Source organism: Vigna angularis, chromosome 10, assembly GCF_016808095.1.
Source record: "Vigna angularis cultivar LongXiaoDou No.4 chromosome 10, ASM1680809v1, whole genome shotgun sequence".
Lineage (NCBI taxonomy): Eukaryota > Viridiplantae > Streptophyta > Magnoliopsida > Fabales > Fabaceae > Vigna > Vigna angularis.
This window is the reverse complement of record NC_068979.1, coordinates 23,520,668-23,539,574: the sequence shown is the minus strand read 5'-3', so window position 1 is coordinate 23,539,574 and position 18,907 is coordinate 23,520,668. Positions and strand designations below refer to the sequence as shown.

General features: G+C 34.2%; 3 protein-coding genes across 10 annotated transcripts; 1 reads left to right on the top strand and 2 right to left on the bottom strand.

The window, feature by feature from the left end:
- Positions 1-2,006: 2,006 nt before the first annotated feature.
- On the bottom strand, positions 2,007-10,884 carry LOC108322479 (ubiquitin-conjugating enzyme E2 2). Of its 8 annotated transcripts, XM_052869168.1 has the most exons (11): positions 10,791-10,884; positions 9,904-10,080; positions 9,383-9,825; positions 8,748-9,014; positions 8,503-8,672; positions 3,835-3,975; positions 3,724-3,749; positions 3,430-3,519; positions 3,211-3,262; positions 3,048-3,136; positions 2,152-2,289 (listed from the first exon to the last, which is right to left on the bottom strand). In XM_052869168.1, the coding sequence occupies exons 1-10, from the start codon at positions 10,882-10,884 to the stop codon at positions 3,076-3,078; spliced, it is 1,521 nt and encodes a 506-aa protein (XP_052725128.1). In that variant the 3' UTR covers positions 2,152-2,289; positions 3,048-3,075. The 8 variants fall into 8 exon arrangements, with proteins under 8 accessions (XP_052725127.1, XP_017410080.1, XP_017410079.1 ...); XM_052869167.1 differs by lacking the exon at positions 3,211-3,262 and having other exon boundaries at positions 2,007-2,289; XM_052869169.1 differs by lacking the exon at positions 3,211-3,262 and having other exon boundaries at positions 3,426-3,519.
- LOC108322490 (pentatricopeptide repeat-containing protein At2g02750) lies at positions 5,854-7,990 on the top strand. Its single transcript, XM_017554611.2, has one exon. It carries the CDS (start codon positions 5,963-5,965, stop codon positions 7,850-7,852), a length of 1,890 nt encoding a protein of 629 aa, XP_017410100.1. The 5' UTR covers positions 5,854-5,962; the 3' UTR covers positions 7,853-7,990.
- A 5,677-nt stretch (positions 10,885-16,561) lies between the features above and the next one.
- LOC108322478 (WRKY transcription factor 72A-like) lies at positions 16,562-18,576 on the bottom strand. The gene is made up of 3 exons (XM_052870050.1): positions 18,154-18,576; positions 17,750-17,863; positions 16,562-17,410 (listed from the first exon to the last, which is right to left on the bottom strand). The coding sequence occupies exons 1-3, from the start codon at positions 18,574-18,576 to the stop codon at positions 16,562-16,564; spliced, it is 1,386 nt and encodes a 461-aa protein (XP_052726010.1).
- Positions 18,577-18,907: the final 331 nt, after the last annotated feature.

Genomic DNA, 18,907 nt, shown 5'->3' with positions numbered 1-18,907 from the left:
TTAATTGAAGATTTATAAACTAGAATTTTTTTTCACATATTTTAACATCTTAGTAATATTCCAAATATTAATAAGTAACTCAATCCTACAAAACCGACTTGTAATTAAGTAATTTGAAGTTCAAATTCAAGTAATGGTACAATATGAAACAAATCATATTAAGCAAAATACCCATATTACATGCGTTCAATGTATACTTTTACAAATATAATGATTTTTAACATCATGCAAGAGATATTAGTTAGGGGTCAAATATATCTTAATTGCCTTTTAAAATTATAGTATTAGTCTAGAGAAGAAATTTATTAAAGTTTTTTAATTGAAGATTTATGAACTATAATTTTTTTCACATATTTTAACATCTTAGTAATATTCCAAATATTAATAAGTGAGCTTTAAGCCTAACTCAACCCCACAAAACCAGTTTGGTCTTATATGTAGTCGATGTGAGACTTCCAACACACTCCTTTCACGCTGAGGTATAAACATCTCGAGCGTGAAAGTAGAATTAATGGGTGGTAACGGCCTGACAACGAGGTGGAACAGAATGCTCATATAGATCTCGCTAGGATAGGCTCCAACCTGACTCTCATACCATATTAAGAAGTGAGTTTTAAGCCTAACTCAACATCACAAAACAGACTTGTAAAGTGAAGTTTGCACCTCATTTATATATTATAACGTTCAACATCAAATTAATTTATTTTTTTGAAATAAGTTTAATAAATTTTAAAATATAATGGAAGGATATATAAAATTAATATTATCACCCTACAAAGATTATATACCGATTAGAGTTAAAGTAAGAAGAATTATTATCTTATGAATTGATTATATAAAATTAAGTTAAACTTCAAACTTAAAAATAAATTAGAGATCAAGTAACTTCTAATGTAAATTTAAAACTAAACCAAAAAGTTGAATGCCAAACAAGAGCATATTATCAATTTGAAATAACCTAAAAAAAATACTATTAAAGAATGTATGATGTTCGTATAATGTATGTAGCAACCTCGCCCTTTCAACTTCCCAAATCCAAACTCAGCCAAACAAATTTCTTAATACAAAACAATTACGTGATAGATTTAGTTTGGTTGAAGTTAACCAAACCTTTAAATTTTAGTTTGGGTAAATTTAATTTTTTCAGTACTAAAATAATTTTATTTATTGAATAACTATTTAATAATTCATAATGGAATAATTAACTAATTTGGTACTAAATTAAATAAAAATAAATAAATAAAACTTAAAAATTCAACTACAATATTTACTATAGGAACATAAAAAGTAATTTTGATTTCACAAATATTACAATATACATCCAATATAAAATAAAGTATAATAACATTTAATTGATATATAAAATCTAATTATATCTTTTAAAAAAACAAATATGATTTGAAAATGATAAAATATAGAAAAAGTAAATATAATGTACAATATACAATTATTAGTTTTAGATAGTTTTTAATCTCAAAACGAATTGCATTGTTTAAAAAGACACCCAAAAACTATTCATATCTTTAATTTATTTTTCTATTAAATTTTTTAATTTTAGTTGATTTGATTTTGAACAACCGAGTGGAAATGTTAAGCATATGTAAGATGGAAAAATATTAAAAGTAGAGTAACAATAGATAATATGTATACGATATGAGTGGAGCTCGATTGTTTTATAATTAAAAAAATTCAAACTATATATAAAAATTTAATATAGTAACAACAGATAATATGTATTCATTTTTAGCATATTTTAAATTTCTTATTTTAAAGAGTTTGATAGTTACAGGTAGGTATGATGAGTTATCAATAAAATAACTTTTTATTTTCTAATATAGTTGAAGTGTCCGTATCAAACTTTTGTTTAGGTTCCTACAATCAATTCCCTGCTCCCTTAAACATTTATGTAAAGGTTTTTGCTTAGATCATGGTGTTATCCTACATCATAAACTTCATTATAATAATGATGAAACAAATTATTGAACAAAGCATGATTCTGCACAACATAGAGATCATAGGTGGAACATCCATTCATATAAGTTTGAAGAAAAACATTACCACGGACTACAAAACACAACTGTTCTTTTAAGTACATAAATGGTCATTCAATCAGATCCTTCAACAACCTTTTAACAGCAACAGAAGCCCCAAGATAATCAACTAATCAGCACTCCAACTCTGCTCAACAATATCTCGTACTCTTCTGTTGTAATCACGTTTGTTTTCACTAAACATCCTTGCAGCTTCTGAATTTGCTGGAGAGTTTGGGTTTGGATCACAAAGCAAAGACTGCAACAAGAAAATCAACTTGGCATAAGTATTAAGAGAAAAAGCACATACAACATTTACATTCTTCTTATTGTTCCTACCATACCCAATAATAACCATAGAAAGGTTTTCAAGGACAAAATCATGACGGAGTTTTAGTCTTCAAAATAAACAATATCTCAGATGTACGGTAATTGATCTTAAGAATGTTATTCGATGAACTTAGAATCATAACATTGACATCTTGAAAGGTGAAATGCGTATTTACATTGTTCTTAAACGACGTGGAACTATTAGGTGTGATAAGAACACTTACTAATTAGTCAAGTGTTTTTCTTGTTTACTTAGGCTTTTGGAGGATATCTAAACCTTTTTTTTTTATCTTATCATAAAGAAAACAGTGATACCACTAAGATAAATGCAATAATTCTCTTGCAAAAGTGAAGAATGGAAATTTATGAAAAGGACTATATTTTGTTTTCTAGAAGCAAGCCAACTGCAACAATTTTCTTGTTAAGAAGAAAAAAAAAATCTGTGATTACTATATAGTTAGTTGCAATTGAACCTTTTCCACTTCTAATATTCTTAATTACAAGAAGAAAAGAGATAAATGGAAAGAATACATAACTGTAAGACATAAACTGACAGATAAATAGTCTTACAAGTATTACAATGACATAAATAAATCACTGATATTAGAAGAAAGTGCAGGTTTGGGGATGGATACAATCAAATCAATCTCAACATAAATAGTCTTAAAAGTAGAGAATCATTGTGACCTGAATTGAGGTAAGTATTGCAGCTACATCATAAATTGGACTCCATTGATTTTGCAAAATGTCCAAACATATGCTTCCATCTGCATAAACTACATTTGACAAGGGAAAGGAGATCAGAACTGGAACTACTGAAGTTAACAGCAAATACTACCTGTTTCCTTACATATTCACTGAAATCCATTGGAAAAAAAAGAGGCAAACTCTTGATAAAATATCTGTGAAGAACAAACACAACCACTTGGAACAATTATGTAAGCTAATTTAAGTAAATATCTTATCCATGTTCAAGTGTTTGTCATTTCAACTCCATTGTTACTGCAGGGTTTAGTATATGTTGGCTCAAAAAGAGAAACAAGAAAACAAGTTCTAGTTTCCTACTCACTGTTTGGATGAAACATTTGAGAAACAAAGCGCACCACAGGTGGTTTATTAGGATATTCCTCTGTGAACTGAAGTGTTAACTTAAATGTTCCTGAAAGGCAAGGAAATTAGATCAGATAAAAGACTCACTGAGCTGGTGTAACCAAACTAAATCACAACTGATATTCATAGTCTGTGAAACTTTAGTCACATATGCAGCAGGATTAATCATATTTTGGGATGTTTGTTAATCTTAACCAATGAACATCAAAAGCAATATAAAGTTTTCTGTGAGTAATTAAGGTTGAAGATGTACCTCCATCCCAAGGGGTGTCGTCTGGTCTAGAGAAACAAGAAGGAAAGCATAATTAGACCACAATCCAAAACCAGAAAAAGGAACAAACCCTTATAAGGAGTCTTAACATACCCAAATATAACTGCATTCCAAAGCATAATATTATTCTCATGGGGAGCCCCACTGATGCCAGCTGGAGGATCTTGTTGCACTCTTTTAAAATCCCTCATGAGCCTCTTTCTTGCAGGAGTCGACATGCTCACAAGCCACAATCTATATTTCAATCAAGTTCAACACAAGCAGTGGTAATAAGCAATTGACAAGTCAGAGCAGCATCAGGAAGCAACTGATTGAAGAAAATAGAAATCTACAAGTTGTTCCACTACACATGAAAAGTTAAAAGGAAACAAAAGCCACATACAATGAGAGATAAACTTGGTTTTGCAAGGATTCACAACAACCAAGCCCTACAGTAATGATACATAGTGATCAAGTTTCACAATTTCAAGAGTTATGTAAGATGAAAGTCCAATTCCTACAGAGGAAGTGTTTTCTAACTGAGAAACAAACTACCCTGTATGCATCACCAAGTTAAAAGCTGGAAACTTTTCACCGACAAAGTCAAAGCCAGAAAGTGGGGGAAGCAAATTCATGCCTACACAGCACAAAAAACAACACGTCTAAGGTCTCTACTTCTAATACCCACAAACTTGGTTTCTCACAAACACAAGCCAAATCCTCAGCAGATCATAACTCTTCCACTTCTCTCATGATAAATTTCCAAGGCAGGATTAGTAAAAACTAAATAGTAACCAACCAAACTGCAAAGAAAAATGGGTATCACTTTCATTAACACAAGCCTTCCTACAACATCAAGAACAATTTTTTAAGCGAATCTGGGGCAAAGAAAAGAGCAAGAAGAACCTAAAAGGGAGACTTGTGGTTTGTGATTGAAGGCGCAGTCCCAGGAGAAAGGGAAAGATGGAAGGGTTGAAAAAAAGAGGTGAACGTGAAAAGGGTATTTGGTTTAATCATTTGAAAGCGCTTCCATGCTTATCTGTGAGAGAAAGAGATTCTTCTGTTTCTTATTACCATCATCATCATTAATAATATTATTTATTCGTAGATGATGTATGAAAATTAAACATTTGTTTGTGTGTGTGTGTCGCTTTCTTGCTAGTGTAAATTTTGGTACAAATGGCAACTTTTTCAACTCACAAGTGAAGGCTTTCATGTGTGTATATATATGTAGGCGCCATGTCTCATTTGTTTGTATGGAAATAGAAATCTGCATGCGTGCCTAACTACTAACCACTAGACATCATGGTATGAAGGAGTTGGTCGAATCATGTTTCTAATAAACATTTATGTTCGAATTCAAGTTATGTAAATGTTTCAATCATCACATTAAACAGTTTTCTATATTTCACTGAGTTGAAGTTTAATAACCAAGATAAAAAAAAAACTTGCAGTTAGATTCCCTTTGCAAAGTTGAAGATCCCAATGCATCAAAATCATAGCTCGTATGTGGACGGCAATGAAAGATACAAGCAGATCCAAGAATCTATAGATTTGTCTTCCGTTCCTGTTTCATGCAATAGAGAATATAAGAATATATCTTTGATACTAATCGATCTCGTGGGAATCTACTTTTTGGGTGAATTACATTGGCGCAGAACAAAAATGCATTCGGCAGTGCATGCAGCAATACGTGACAACAATAATATTATAAGAGATATATTTAAGAATGGGTATTAGAGATACCAAAGATGAACAAGTTGCTAAGCTATTGGTCCAATCTCATATGGTAATGCTTTTACTAGAATATTTAATGGATTAATAGGAATGTTCGAAATCTAAAAAATTCCTCCATAATTTACTAGAAATAACGAACGACATCCCATTGAAAAAAAAACAAAATTTAATATAAAAATACATTTTTTAATCTTAACTAAAACGATGAGAAATCTAACAATTTTTTTATGTGAGAAATTTGTATTACTTTAATGGGAAAAGTTATATTTTTTTGTGAGCGATTGGGAAAATTTATATAAAAGGGGTATTGTCAAAAGAAATTACCAGAATAAATTTTAAAAGAAGTTATAGAAATGAAGAAACCATATATATAATAGCAGAAAATAAAAGAAAGATAAGTTTCCCTCCATAAAGTCTCACTTCTGTTGCAAGATGCTCTGAGTAGTCTCGGAGGTTGACATTAACACAAACATGTAGAAGACGCAAAGCAAGAGATTAACACTCGATGAGGAGAGATAACATATCACTCAGAAAACTCGTTGCAGATGGATTCTACAAAGAAGCACTTTCCCTCTTCTCCCACCTCCACTCTTCTTCTTCTTCCCCTACCCTTCATTCCTTCACCTTCCCCACTCTCTTCAAAGCATGCGCCAAACTTCGTTTACCTTCCCACACCCAAACCCTCCACGCCCATCTCCACAAAACCGGTTTCCATGCCGACCCTTATGCTACCTCCGCCCTGACCGCAGCCTATTCTGCGACCCCTCGCCATTTTCCTGACGCACTCAAGGTGTTTGACGAAATGCCCCAACCAAACGTTGCCTCTCTCAATGCAGCGCTTTCGGGTTTCTCGCTAAATGGGCGTAGCGGAGAAGCTATCCGGGTGTTCCAGCGAATTGGGTTGGGCCCCTTGAGGCCCAACTCGGTCACCATTGCGTGCATGCTCGGTGTTCCTCATGTAGGTGTCGACCATGTTGCACTGGTGCATTGCTGCGCGTTGAAGTTAGGAGTTGAATTTGATGTCTATGTTGCCACCTCGCTTGTCACTGCGTATTCCAAGTGTGAAGAGTTAGTTTCTGCGACTAAGGTATTAGAGGAGTTGCCTGTGAAGAGTGTAGTGAGTTACAATGCTTTTATTACTGGTTTGTTGCGGAATGGAGTTCTTCATTTGGTGTTGGATGTGTTTAGGGAAATGATGAGAGAGGTGCGTTTGGACTGCAAACTCAATTCAGTGACGTTGGTGTCTGTTCTTTCTGCATGTGGTAGTCTACAAAGTGTTCGCTTAGGGATGCAGGTTCATGGGCTTATAGTGAAACTTGAAGTGGATGATGGGGTTATGGTGGTGACTGCACTTGTCGATATGTATTCAAAGTGTGGTTTTTGGCATTCTGCTTATGACGTTTTCACGGGGGCGGAAGGGGACAGTAGGAACTTGATCACATGGAACTCCATGGTTGCTGGAATGATGTTAAATAAAGAGAGTGAGAGAGCTGTTGATATGTTTAGACGGCTGGAATCTGAAGAGTTGAAGCCTGATTCAGCTACATGGAATTCCATGATTAACGGGTTTGCACAACAAGGGGTGTGTGGGGAAGCTTTTAAGTACTTTAGGGAAATGCAGTCTGTTGGTGTGGCTCCGTGTTTGAAAATTGTTACTACCATTTTGTCAACGTGTGCAGATTCATCTATGTTACGGCATGGAAAAGAAATACATGGGTTTGCTTTAAGAACTGATATCAATAGGGATGATTTTTTGGCAACTGCTCTGGTTGACATGTATATGAAATGTGGGCATGCATCTTGGGCACGAGAAGTTTTTAATCAGTTTGATACAAAACCAGATGATGCTGCATTTTGGAATGCAATGATAGGGGGGTATGGGAGAAATGGAGACCATGAATCTGCCTTTGAAATCTTTAATAAAATGCTGGAAGAAAGCGTTCGACCAAACAGTGCTACATTTGTTTGTGTTTTATCTGCTTGCAGCCACACAGGTCAGGTTGATAGAGGGTTGACAGTTTTTAGAATGATGATAAGAGACTATGGCTTGCAGCCAAAGCCTGAGCATTTTGGTTGCATTGTTGATCTTTTAGGTCGGTTTGGTAAGTTGGGTGAAGCTCGAGGTCTGGTGCAGGAATTAGCAGAGCCTCCTGCATCTGTTTTAGCTTCTTTGCTCGGTGCTTGTAGATGTTACCTAGATTCAAGTCTTGGGGAAGAAATGGCCATGAGGCTTCTAGATATAGAACCAGAAAATCCAACTCCTCTGGTGATCTTGTCTAATATATATGCCGGGCTAGGAAGATGGAAGGAAGTAGAAAGGGTAAGAGGGATGATCACGGATAAGGGATCGGACAAACTCTCTGGCCTTAGCATGACAGAAGTTGCATCGAAATAACACTTACATAGAAAAAATTTAAATAAAATGTTCTTTCTGATAATATAAGAGTTTGTAACATTTGGAGTATCTCCACCGTATTTTAACTTCCACAAAAATCACTGAATAAAAATTTCCTTCACTGCAAATCCATAGTAATCATCAAAATGGTAAGGAGGTTCGGTTACAAAACAAGAGATAACATCTCTCAGTGTAATGACTCCAACTAATTCATCCTGTCCATCTACCACATGAATCCTGTGAATAGACTGAGAAGCAAGATTATGGATCACACTCTGCAGTGTCGAGTCAGGCTTGCATGTTATAGGCTGGTGGCTAGCGTTCCCAGTTTGCAGGGACGAAGAGACAATTCTTTTCAGGAAATCCATCACAGTCAGTTGCCTAGAATTCAAAACAGAGTAACAGCGAGTAGAACATTTCAGTTAAGTCATTAGTTCCCTTGTGCAAGCCTGTGTAATGATAACCTAAGATGCCCGTGTTGTTTGTTTTCGTAAGTTTAAAAAATTAAAATATCACCTCATACACATAGTCAACTCATGTGTGTATTAAGCAATAACCCTTGATTAATTTTATTTATTTTTTAATTTGTTCTAATTTGTTTTATTATCTTTTGTTTTACCGAAAATGCGAGAATTTTTACTTTATTGTACCTAAAATTTGTGATCTCAGGACTTAGCAGCAAGTATCTGATGTCTCGTATGCTCACGTTTCCAACAACTTTCTTCCTTGGCCCCTCTACTACAGGAAGACCACCGATTTTATTATCCCTCATTTGCTTGAAAGCTTCAAGAATCAACTCATTGCTCTGAATGCTAATAACCTGGACAGGAAGAAAAATTATGTTTTTAAACCTTACAGCCAAGGGAAACTGAAAATATAAGACACCAATCCTTGCCTCAGCTGTAGACATAAATGGAAGTCCAAGATCAGATATACACTTTTCTGCAATGCAGTCAAACCAATCTCTGCCTTTGCATCTCTCAAGACCTTGGATAACTGCAGACTGAGTAATGAAGTTCACCATGTCAGGTTTATCTGGTTCTATGACAGGTACATTCCTCAGCCTATACTTTGAGAGAAGCAACAAGACAGTCAACATAGCGCTATCTCTTGCAACTGGAACAAAAGGTGCCCATCGATATGATTTAAGTATTGATTTCACCTGAAACCATAAATCAACTCACAAATGTTTGTTTTTTCTTTTCAATATGGAGATAAGAGAAGAATTTACTGACCTGTATTTGGCTTAGGTTATGAAAAAAAAATCCCAAATGAGTTATGTAGGGACATAGCCATCTTATTTTCTATGATTGGTTACAGCCTACAATTACAATAGAATCTAATTGTATAAATGACTAGCTAACCAGCCTAGCTCTGCTCCGCATTGGCCTTTACTATTAATGAGATAACCTTAAAAAGATTCATTCTCAGTGAAGGAAAAGAGGTGCTCATACCAAGACAGAGCTAACATCAACATAAAAGTCATGAACCCATAGTTAGCTCCAGAACCTCTGGCATTCTCATGCTTACCGTTGTTGACTTGAAGGGTTCTTCTTCCAGTAAAACTTTGTAAAAATCTTCTCCCAGGTTATCAGCAGCTTGAGGTGCACCTTTAGTCATCATATTTTCTGCAGCAATGCCACTTGCCAGTGCAGCACCAGCTGCAGCAGCAGTTATTCCCGCCATTGCAGCAGGACTTGTCATTCCCAATGCTATTGCTCCCAAAGCACCCACGGTTCCTGCACCAACTCCAGCAGCTGTTGCTGAACCTGCTGATATAGCAGCTGCTGCAAGTTCTGCGCTCTCCAGCACCCAGAGAATGATGGCTGAATAATCAATGATGCCAAGGTACTTGACTCTCCAATCTGAACTATCAGCTGCGTCTGGGTCTTTTACTGGTGCTGCTAAAATGTTTCTTTCAGATAGAATCTTAACTGCTTCTCCTACGGGCGTGTCTGCTAGAATTTCAATCACTACCAAGGCATTTCATATGTTAGTGCTTTTTTCCCATGCAGATCTTTAACTCATTAAATGCATAAGGTATCCCTAACCTTTTCTGCTAGGAACTTCTGGAAAAGAAGAGACCGGAATCTTTGCAAATGCATCCGTCAAGGTTTCCTGCAATGACAGCGGTAGCTTCTTTCTAGATTGTATGATTTCGAAATAGGTCTCACATTTTGAAAGTGAGTCGCTTGTTCTGAACTCCTGTTCTTGCGCCATATTTGGAACTAAAGGCATGAATTAAGAGATGCTTCAATAATTTTCATAAAATTACAGAATTGTAGTCGTACAGATATGTAGACCCCGTCTACTTAATTTACATTGAAAATAAAGCTATCCCTACCTGTTGTCAAAAAGTTAGCAAGATCAATGGGATTTTCATATATTTTTTCAACTGCATCTTCTGGACTGTGAAGGTTTAGCATACTCTTTTGTCATTTTGGTTCATTAATCTCTCAGATCTTATCCCCCTTGGATTTCGTTTCTCTCGAATATAAAATGAAATGATAAGTTACTGAAAATCCTAAATGGATGATAGCATGGTTTCATGCGGCAATTCTATGTATCACATTTTCTTTGGTTGGGACTTATACTCTATATGCAAATGGGAAACTGACTTGGGATGATATCCCTGCAAGATTCCGCCATGCAACTCTTCGATCTATTCATCCTCTAGAGGAACTTGTGATAATAACTACTCATTTACTCTGTAATATAGGACGATATGCCACAGTGGGCATCTCTTGCATATCTTTCATAACCAGAGATTTAAATTACAATATTTGGTTAGAAATTTATTATCTTTGGATCACAAATCGGAAACTGAATGCGTCAACCGCAAATTCAATTCCAAATCGTTTCATGAAATGCCTTTAAACTGTAATGCATGAACAATAGACTTGGTTAGAAATAATAGATGAAGACAGATTGGATTTACCGCTTCTTGGCAATGCTTCTAGATTGTAATGGATGATATATAGACTATGATATGAAACCAAGAAAAAATAAATATATGGAGGAAGATCGAACATGACATACCTGAAAATAAGTGAATAAGGAATTTTAATTCTGTGGGCTATTGCAAAAAAGCAGTTTTATCTGGTTTTTGGAATTGTTGGTGGGGGTTACTAGCAATGACAAGTGTTGGTATAGGACGTGTGTCAAAGTATGGTTAAACCATTTGAACCGCTAGTTGTTTTTCATCCCTTCGAGCACTGTAATGGTTTGATGGTTTCTTACCTTCAATCTCGACATCAACATAAAATTTCACTAAACTTAGCAGCTCCATAATTCACTCTTAACCCCGACAACCCATTATTTTATGGTGTAAAGCTCGCAACTTCACTATGTGTAGTGTATAAATTATACAAATTTTAACAAATTTAATATCACTTTATAAATTAATTAAACTCTTTTATGAGATCTTTTACATAGAATTGTTAATCATAGAGTGTGATATGAGAAGTTTGATCGTATATAAATATTTATCATCTTCTCACTGTTCCCCCGCTTCTTTTCTCTTTAACATTGTTTTACCTAATTAACTTCAAGTCTCAAAAAGAAAGGTAAGTCTCACAATATTAGTCGTGATTAAAGAAAATAAGTAACCATCTAATACCAATTAACCTTAATTTTTTGATCTTACATTGAATGTCTAAGAATTCAAAATTTTCATTTTAAAAATGTTTTATTTGGATATGATAATTTAAATTTAATGAATTTTAATTTTCTTGTTTGGATAAAGTATTTTAATTATCATCAAATATAAACAAATGATTATCTTTTGTAATTTGTTTTTGTTATTTTTTTTATCAAAGTTTGTAAAAAAAAAATAATTAATATTTGCAAAACATTTTTTCATTGATATTAATCGATATTACCTTCAGTTTAGTTGATGTTGAGCACAATTATTTCATCTAATGCTATTTTTAAGATGTTGATGGTGGGGTTAGCAACTTTTTTTTTATCAATGTCAACTATTTTTTTTATTTGCCAATTAACAATAAAAATAATTCATAATCAATGTTGGTAGAAAGTATTTAAATTAACATTAAAAAAGAAGCTAACACATTATTGAAAAATAAAATAAAATTAAAGTTGATGATAAAAAAAATCGTTAACACATCCATAAAAAAAAGGTAATCATTACATGCATGGACCGGAAACAATTTAATTCACATATGCAAGAAAATAGTCTCCCTCACATTAAAAAAGAAAATCATAACTAATATATTGAACAAGAAATAATGGTGGCCTACAAAAATAAATATTCTAACAACTTTAATCACAAAATTATAACCTTTACTACAAAATTTTTTAAAATTATCGACAAATTTTTACCGACAAATACATATTCGTTAATAAATTTAAATTATCGACAAATTTATCGACAGATTGAGTTTTTTTATTGAAAAAAAATCGTCGGTAAATCTGTCGGTAATATACATATCACTTACCGAAGCAAAAGATCGTCGGTAAATCCATCGATACTATGCATGTCACTTATCAAAGGAAAAAGACCATCGATAAATATGTTGGTAATGTGCATATAACTTACCGAAAACAAAAACCCGTCGATAAATTCGTCGGTAATGCAACGTAAAAAGAGCAGAAATTTTTCGGTCTATTTTTCATTTATCGACGGACAAATCCATCGATAATGCAACGTAAAAAGAGCGAGAATTTTCTCGCCCATCCTTTCTCTCTCGCTGTGAATCACACATTATAAAATTTTTTCTACCTCTCTCTTTTATTCCAAACTCTTCTTTCCCACTTCCCACATCTTTCTTCTCTTTCCCCACTTTTGCATTTCTCCCACACCGTCTCCATTGTGCTATGTCGCCCCCACCATCTCCGTCGAGCCATGCCGCCGCCGCCGTCTCTCTTGAGCCATGTTGTCGTCGTCTCTCTATTGAGCCACGCTGCCGCCGTCTTCTCCGTTGAGTCATGTCGGCGTCTTCTCCTTTGATGCTTCTATTCTTCCACTACCGTTGTGCCACACATCCAAACCCCACTTCTCGTTTCCTCTCGTTTTTTTTTGTATGAAATTGTTGTAATGGTAATAGTATTAGGTGAAAATAAAATTATAAAACAAAGCAAAGTGGAATAATGAATAAAAATAGTATGATAAATTTTCGTGCAGGTTATAAAATTGTTAGAACCTATATGACATTTGGTTGTAATGTCTTCATTTTTCTGGATTGGAGAAAAATGGAGGAAAGAAGAAGGGGGGAGAGGAAGATGATGAACCTGATCGCAGTATTTATTGACGAATTTTTTCCTTTGGTAATTATCGACGGATTTTTTTTCGGTAATTACCGAAGAATTTACTGACAGATTTTTCTTTCGATAATTATCGAAGGAATTAAAAAATCGTCGGTAAAATTTACCGACGACACTTTTACCGAGAAATGTTTGACACATTATCGACGAATTTTGATCGTCAATAATATTAGTTTTTATTGTAGTATTAATAAAAAACAAGTCGACATCAAACAAAAAGTAATCATCCTAATAATGTTTTAATCTTAAACTAACCAGTATCTAAAACCAAAATCAAATCGAGAAGAAAATAGAAAAAACAAAATATGAATTTGAGAATATGAATAATTTCAAAATTCTTCATTTTTTTGGTAAAATTTGAAATTCTCTAATTTTAAGCAATCCAATAAGTTTAATGAGAATTTCAAGATAAATTATTTTAATTATTTACCAAACAATATATTAAAAAATAATTACTTTATTGAATTTCTTTATCCAAACACATTATTAATACTTGTCAAATGAGTAGATTTTATTTTTTATTCTTATAAAAAAATATTGGTTGTTTTAAAATTCAGAATTATGACTTTTGGTTTTAGTATTAAATAACACTGAGTAACTTGAGAAGAAAAGTTAAATATCATCATGTCACAGGCATTGTTCTAGGGCTTCTGCTAGGATCATCATGTCACAAGCATTGTTTCATTCGTCCATCAAATACATCAATAGTAAATCAAAGTGTTCACTTTTATTCATTAACAATTCAAACAAAACCTCATTTCACAATGACAATAATAAAGGCAATTCAATTAAAAGTATTAATATGTAACACAAGCAAAGATGCATCGTTTATAACATTGAACAAATTATATTCCAAATTACAAAGATTTGTTCATCTATGTAGAATTTTGTATTACATTCTCTTAAGTCTATACCAATATATCACTTATACATTATTCTAAGTTGTCCAGTGTAAGGAGTTCTAAGCGACCTGCTCTTGTAATGCCTTCGTGACCCTGTCCTTACATACGTCTTCATTGGAGGTGGATTGGTGGACATGCCTCGCGGGGAATCAAATGCGTTGTTCATGGACGATTCTGCAGATGGCATACTCTGTCCACCATCCTCTATTGTTCTTCTTCTAGCTTTCTCTTCGGCCAACTCTGTCTCCAAGACAACAAACCTCCTTTTAAGTTCTACATTGACATTTTCTTGCTCGGCTAAAGTACGCATAAAACTCTCTCTACGTTTTCTTTTTCGTAACTTCTTTGCAGTTTGTTGGTCATCTTTCATTTTTGGTCTTGGTTGGTCATCCTTCTCATCCTTCTTATCCTTCATTGTACCAACATCAAGATTTTGATGAACCTGAAATTGAACAATTCTCATCATACTATCAAGACATATATCATAACATACCATACAACAGTCAAATAATAAACCACATACCACACCCGTCTCTATTACTCCTTTCACGAAGTTGTCTGCCAAATTTATATTCATCCAATGCAATATTCTTGGAAATTTCTCTATTGGACCTTGGGGAGGAATGAAGTTCTCACAAAACCATACCTAAACAATAATGTTCATCTTAACATTTAGTAAAAAAACACAATTGAACCAACAACACAAATCAAAATTTAACATTTTACATCAATATATATATAAATTTCTGCAGCATGTAAATGAAACCATCGACATAAACGTTCCTTGTACCTTTTCCTTTCTTCAAAGCATCTGAAGCTTTGCACAAACTATGTACCAAATAACGATACACTAAACTACCCCAACAATAATTACCCAAACCACTTAAATTATCAACAATTTCAAACAAAATTGGAAACACTCTTCCGTTATGTTGTGGAAATAATATCTCACATATCCCTACCAATATGTACAAGCTACAAAAATGAGAAGAAGGTATTTTTTTTTTTGTGTTTTCTCATCAAACATTTGTATACCAAATTCAAATCTCTTGTTCCTGTTCCTATGTATTTCAGACATGTACTTATTTCTATTTCTCCCTTTAAGTTAATATTTTGACCATCTAAACTCAACCCCAAACCTAAACAAAAATCCTTCTTATTCATAGACACAAGTTTATCTCCAATTAAAAATGCACTACTGGAATCCTCCCATTTAACCAATAACTCACTCAAAATATTGCTACCTACTTTAACTTTACCACTCAAATCTAAAAACCAGTGAAAATGAGTCTTCGCAATCAGTGACCGGTGCTCCTCTGTCAAACGTTCGTTCAAAGTACAAATATACTTTGTTGAAAATGAGTGACGAACCGTCAACTGCATCAAAGACAAACAAAATATCCATAAAATAAAAGCCCTAAAACCAAAACAATAAAAAATTTAACACAACAGGGAAAACCCAAAATCCAAACACAAATGGAGGGAGAACGCATTTACCTTGCTCGTCGAAGGACTATGATTACCGGAACTTGACATTTCGCACAATAAACTCAACAAAGACAACGACGTTGACTGAAATGCCAACACATGCAACAAAGAGCAGCGAGAGAAAGAGCGAAAGCGAGAGCGCGAGAGCCACAGTGAGAGCGAGAGCAAAAGCGAGAGCGCGAGAGCCACAACGAGAGCGAAACGCAGGGTGGGAACGAAGGTTCATTTCTATTGAAACAGGGCAAGAGACATTTTTGGAATCACAAATTTCTGAAACTTCCTTCAATGCTGACGTCAGATTTTAGATATTAAAAAAACATTAAAATCAACCAATAGAATGGTGACACGTGACGTTGTTAAAATAGTGTCAAAATTTTGTTGTCAAAATATCGCGGTGCTATTAAAAATTGCATAGACAAACAAAATATTAAAGGGTCCTGTTGAACAGAAAAAATATATTTACAAAATGTGCCAACCACACTACATACAAGAGAAATCCCCAAAAGAAAAACTTTCTGGAACCAAATTGACCACCACATTAACAAATAAATAGTATACGAAAGTAATTCACTGTAACAACTTTATACAAAGGGAAATAGTATTACACCATGCTATAATCTCTTATGGTGTTTCAGGAATTTAGAATCAAACAACCTTGAAAACTGTTTATTAAAAGTAATTTTGAGTTAGGTTTAAGTGCAAATATGATCTTAGAAGCGAATTAGAGTTCAATCTCCTTTTTAATATTTTTCTTTGTATTAGGTAAAACAAAACCTGAAAAACCGTAGATGTAATAAACAGTCATGCATGTCCTTTGTAGGTTATTACTTCTGGACTCCTTTAGGTACCAAAAATCAACATCACATACGAAGATACACGTTTCAAGATAAAATCTGTAACTAAACATATAATTTGAGTATACATTTTAATTTTATTCGACAACGATACAAAACTAACATCAATTCTACCAAAATCTAATACAAACGGACACAGTGAGGTCTGATGAATCTTGGAACAATGCATTAATTATGCTGTTTTACTTCCATTGCTCAGGTAATGATGGTAGTGGAAATATACTTGAGTTTCCTTGTTGAGGGTTAAGAGCAGAAGAAGACACGTTCAAGTACCTTGATGATGCACATCCTATGGTGTTTTCACTACATAGCTTTAAGTTCAGTTCTGCATTCTCAAGAACATGGTTTTCTCTTAACCTAACACCACCAGCTTCATTGCCAACATATGTTGTGAGAGCAGTTGCCAACACTGATTGAAATTTTGGATTGCTTGTGATTGCCTTGGTTGCAGCAATAATGGAATCCGGCAAAGAGCGTTGAGAAAAGTTATTGTTGCTCGTGCAAATAGGGTGATGGAGATGCTCAAGATATGGCTGATTTTGATGTCCAGTGTTTAGCAAGTAATCACCATGGTTTCTTTTATGAGTCAGTGGTCCTGAGTTGAAGTAACTACTGTAACTGCTCCAAGGTGATGGAGACATGCTAGATTGCAGAGGAGAGAAACCTGAGGAAAAATTAAGGTTTGAGGATGTTGGGGGTGCTGTAAGGTCCAAAGTGATTGTGGGGTGAGAATTCAAGCTTGAAATAGATGAGTTTGGAAAGTAGAATTGATGTGGTCTTGAAACATGGTATGTGGAGAAGTTTAGAGCATTATCAAGGTTGTAATTAGGAGCACTGAAATTGGTAATGGAGGATATAGCTGAATTGACTAGTCCATGTCCATTCTGTGAACTCAATGAGGGAGATTGAAGCATGGAAGCTGCAGCAGAAGTTGTGCAAGCCATTGCAGTCGCTGATATAGGAAGTGGATGATTGTGGATTCCTTCATAGGTTGTGATCAATATGGACATGTCTTGAGCACATCTTTGCACCTGAATGTTAATTAATCAGTAGAAAATTCATTAATATGATATCTTAACACTAATACAAAAACATCATACCACGACATCAAATTTATGTTTAACGTTTAGGAATGTGACTGAAAAATACGAGGTTACATTTTTGTAATTAAATTTTTCTCAAAATTTACGTTTAATCATTATTACAAGTCAATTAGATTCATATTACATATAAATTTACGTATGACCCAAAATAATAAAATCAGCACGTATGAAACCTGATTGCTAATTTTCATTCTTTTTCTCTTCTCCTATAAGAAAAATTATAGCTTTTTATTGATTATCTGAAACAAGCCATAATGAAAGTCTCACCTGTTTTCTTACAGGACACAATGGAGAAACAGTGCATCGATAGTAAGCTCGGGGACATGGGTTTCCTTTTGCCATTTTCTGTCCATATTTTCTCCATTGACACCCATCATTCATCTGCATTAAAGTTCAAGAAATTAAAGCTTTATAATCTCAGTTTTCTGGATACAGAAACACAAAAACAAATTGCAATATACAGATGACATAATAATAATAATCATAGCAAGCTTTTAGACTAACTTGATCCTTGACACGTTCTTAACTTAGCTTTTATTTTCTCTTCCAATTAATGTTTGTTTTCATTAGGGTTTTGTTTCTTTCAATTCTAGACTTCTAGCAGTAAAATCAATCTAAGCTATATATATATTCTCAAGAACAACCAATTTCTGCACAGAACATTTACTAACCGTTTGAGTATCACATCTGGCTCTGATGGAAACCCTAGTTTTCTTGGGCTGATCATTTTGAGAAGCTTCACTTTTATCAACATTTTTCATTGCCTTCAAAACTTTACTGGGTGGCCACATCTCACTTGGTTCCTCTTCCTTCCCTCCCTCACCAAAACTACTTGCAGCGCTGGAAATATTTGCAGCTTCAACATGATCTACAGGATCCAAATTGATATCTAACCCAAGTCTGAGTACTTTATACATACCTTCATCTTCTCTCTTGCAATGCTTCCTCTCACCCTTAGTCTTTCCTTTCAATGATATCCCAAGAGAAAGCGACACAAGTTCACTCTCTTCACTTTCCTCACGGCTAGTTACACCTTTTGCATTTGCAGACTCTTCAGTTTTTTCTTCTTGTAAAATGTCCAAGAACTTCAACATCTTGTTTTCTTCTCTGGCCTGCATGCAATGATGATGACACACAACAAGAAAGTGGTTGCTACTTTTGTATCTGATCAGGAAGAGGAAAAGAGATGAAGGAAATGGAAGGTAATTGAAGTATATATGATGAGTGCAAGGTGAATGAGATTTCTTCTGAGATTTAAACACCTGTGGTCAAAAAATTATTAATTTATACTGTGTTCATTGAAAAATGGTCATCATAATTGTGCAAACATGCGTCTTTTACACTTCTGGATTTGGGTTGACTCCTGTTGCACTGCGTGTGTTCAAGGACTTTCTCTTCATTATATCATATTAAGTGTTTAATCAA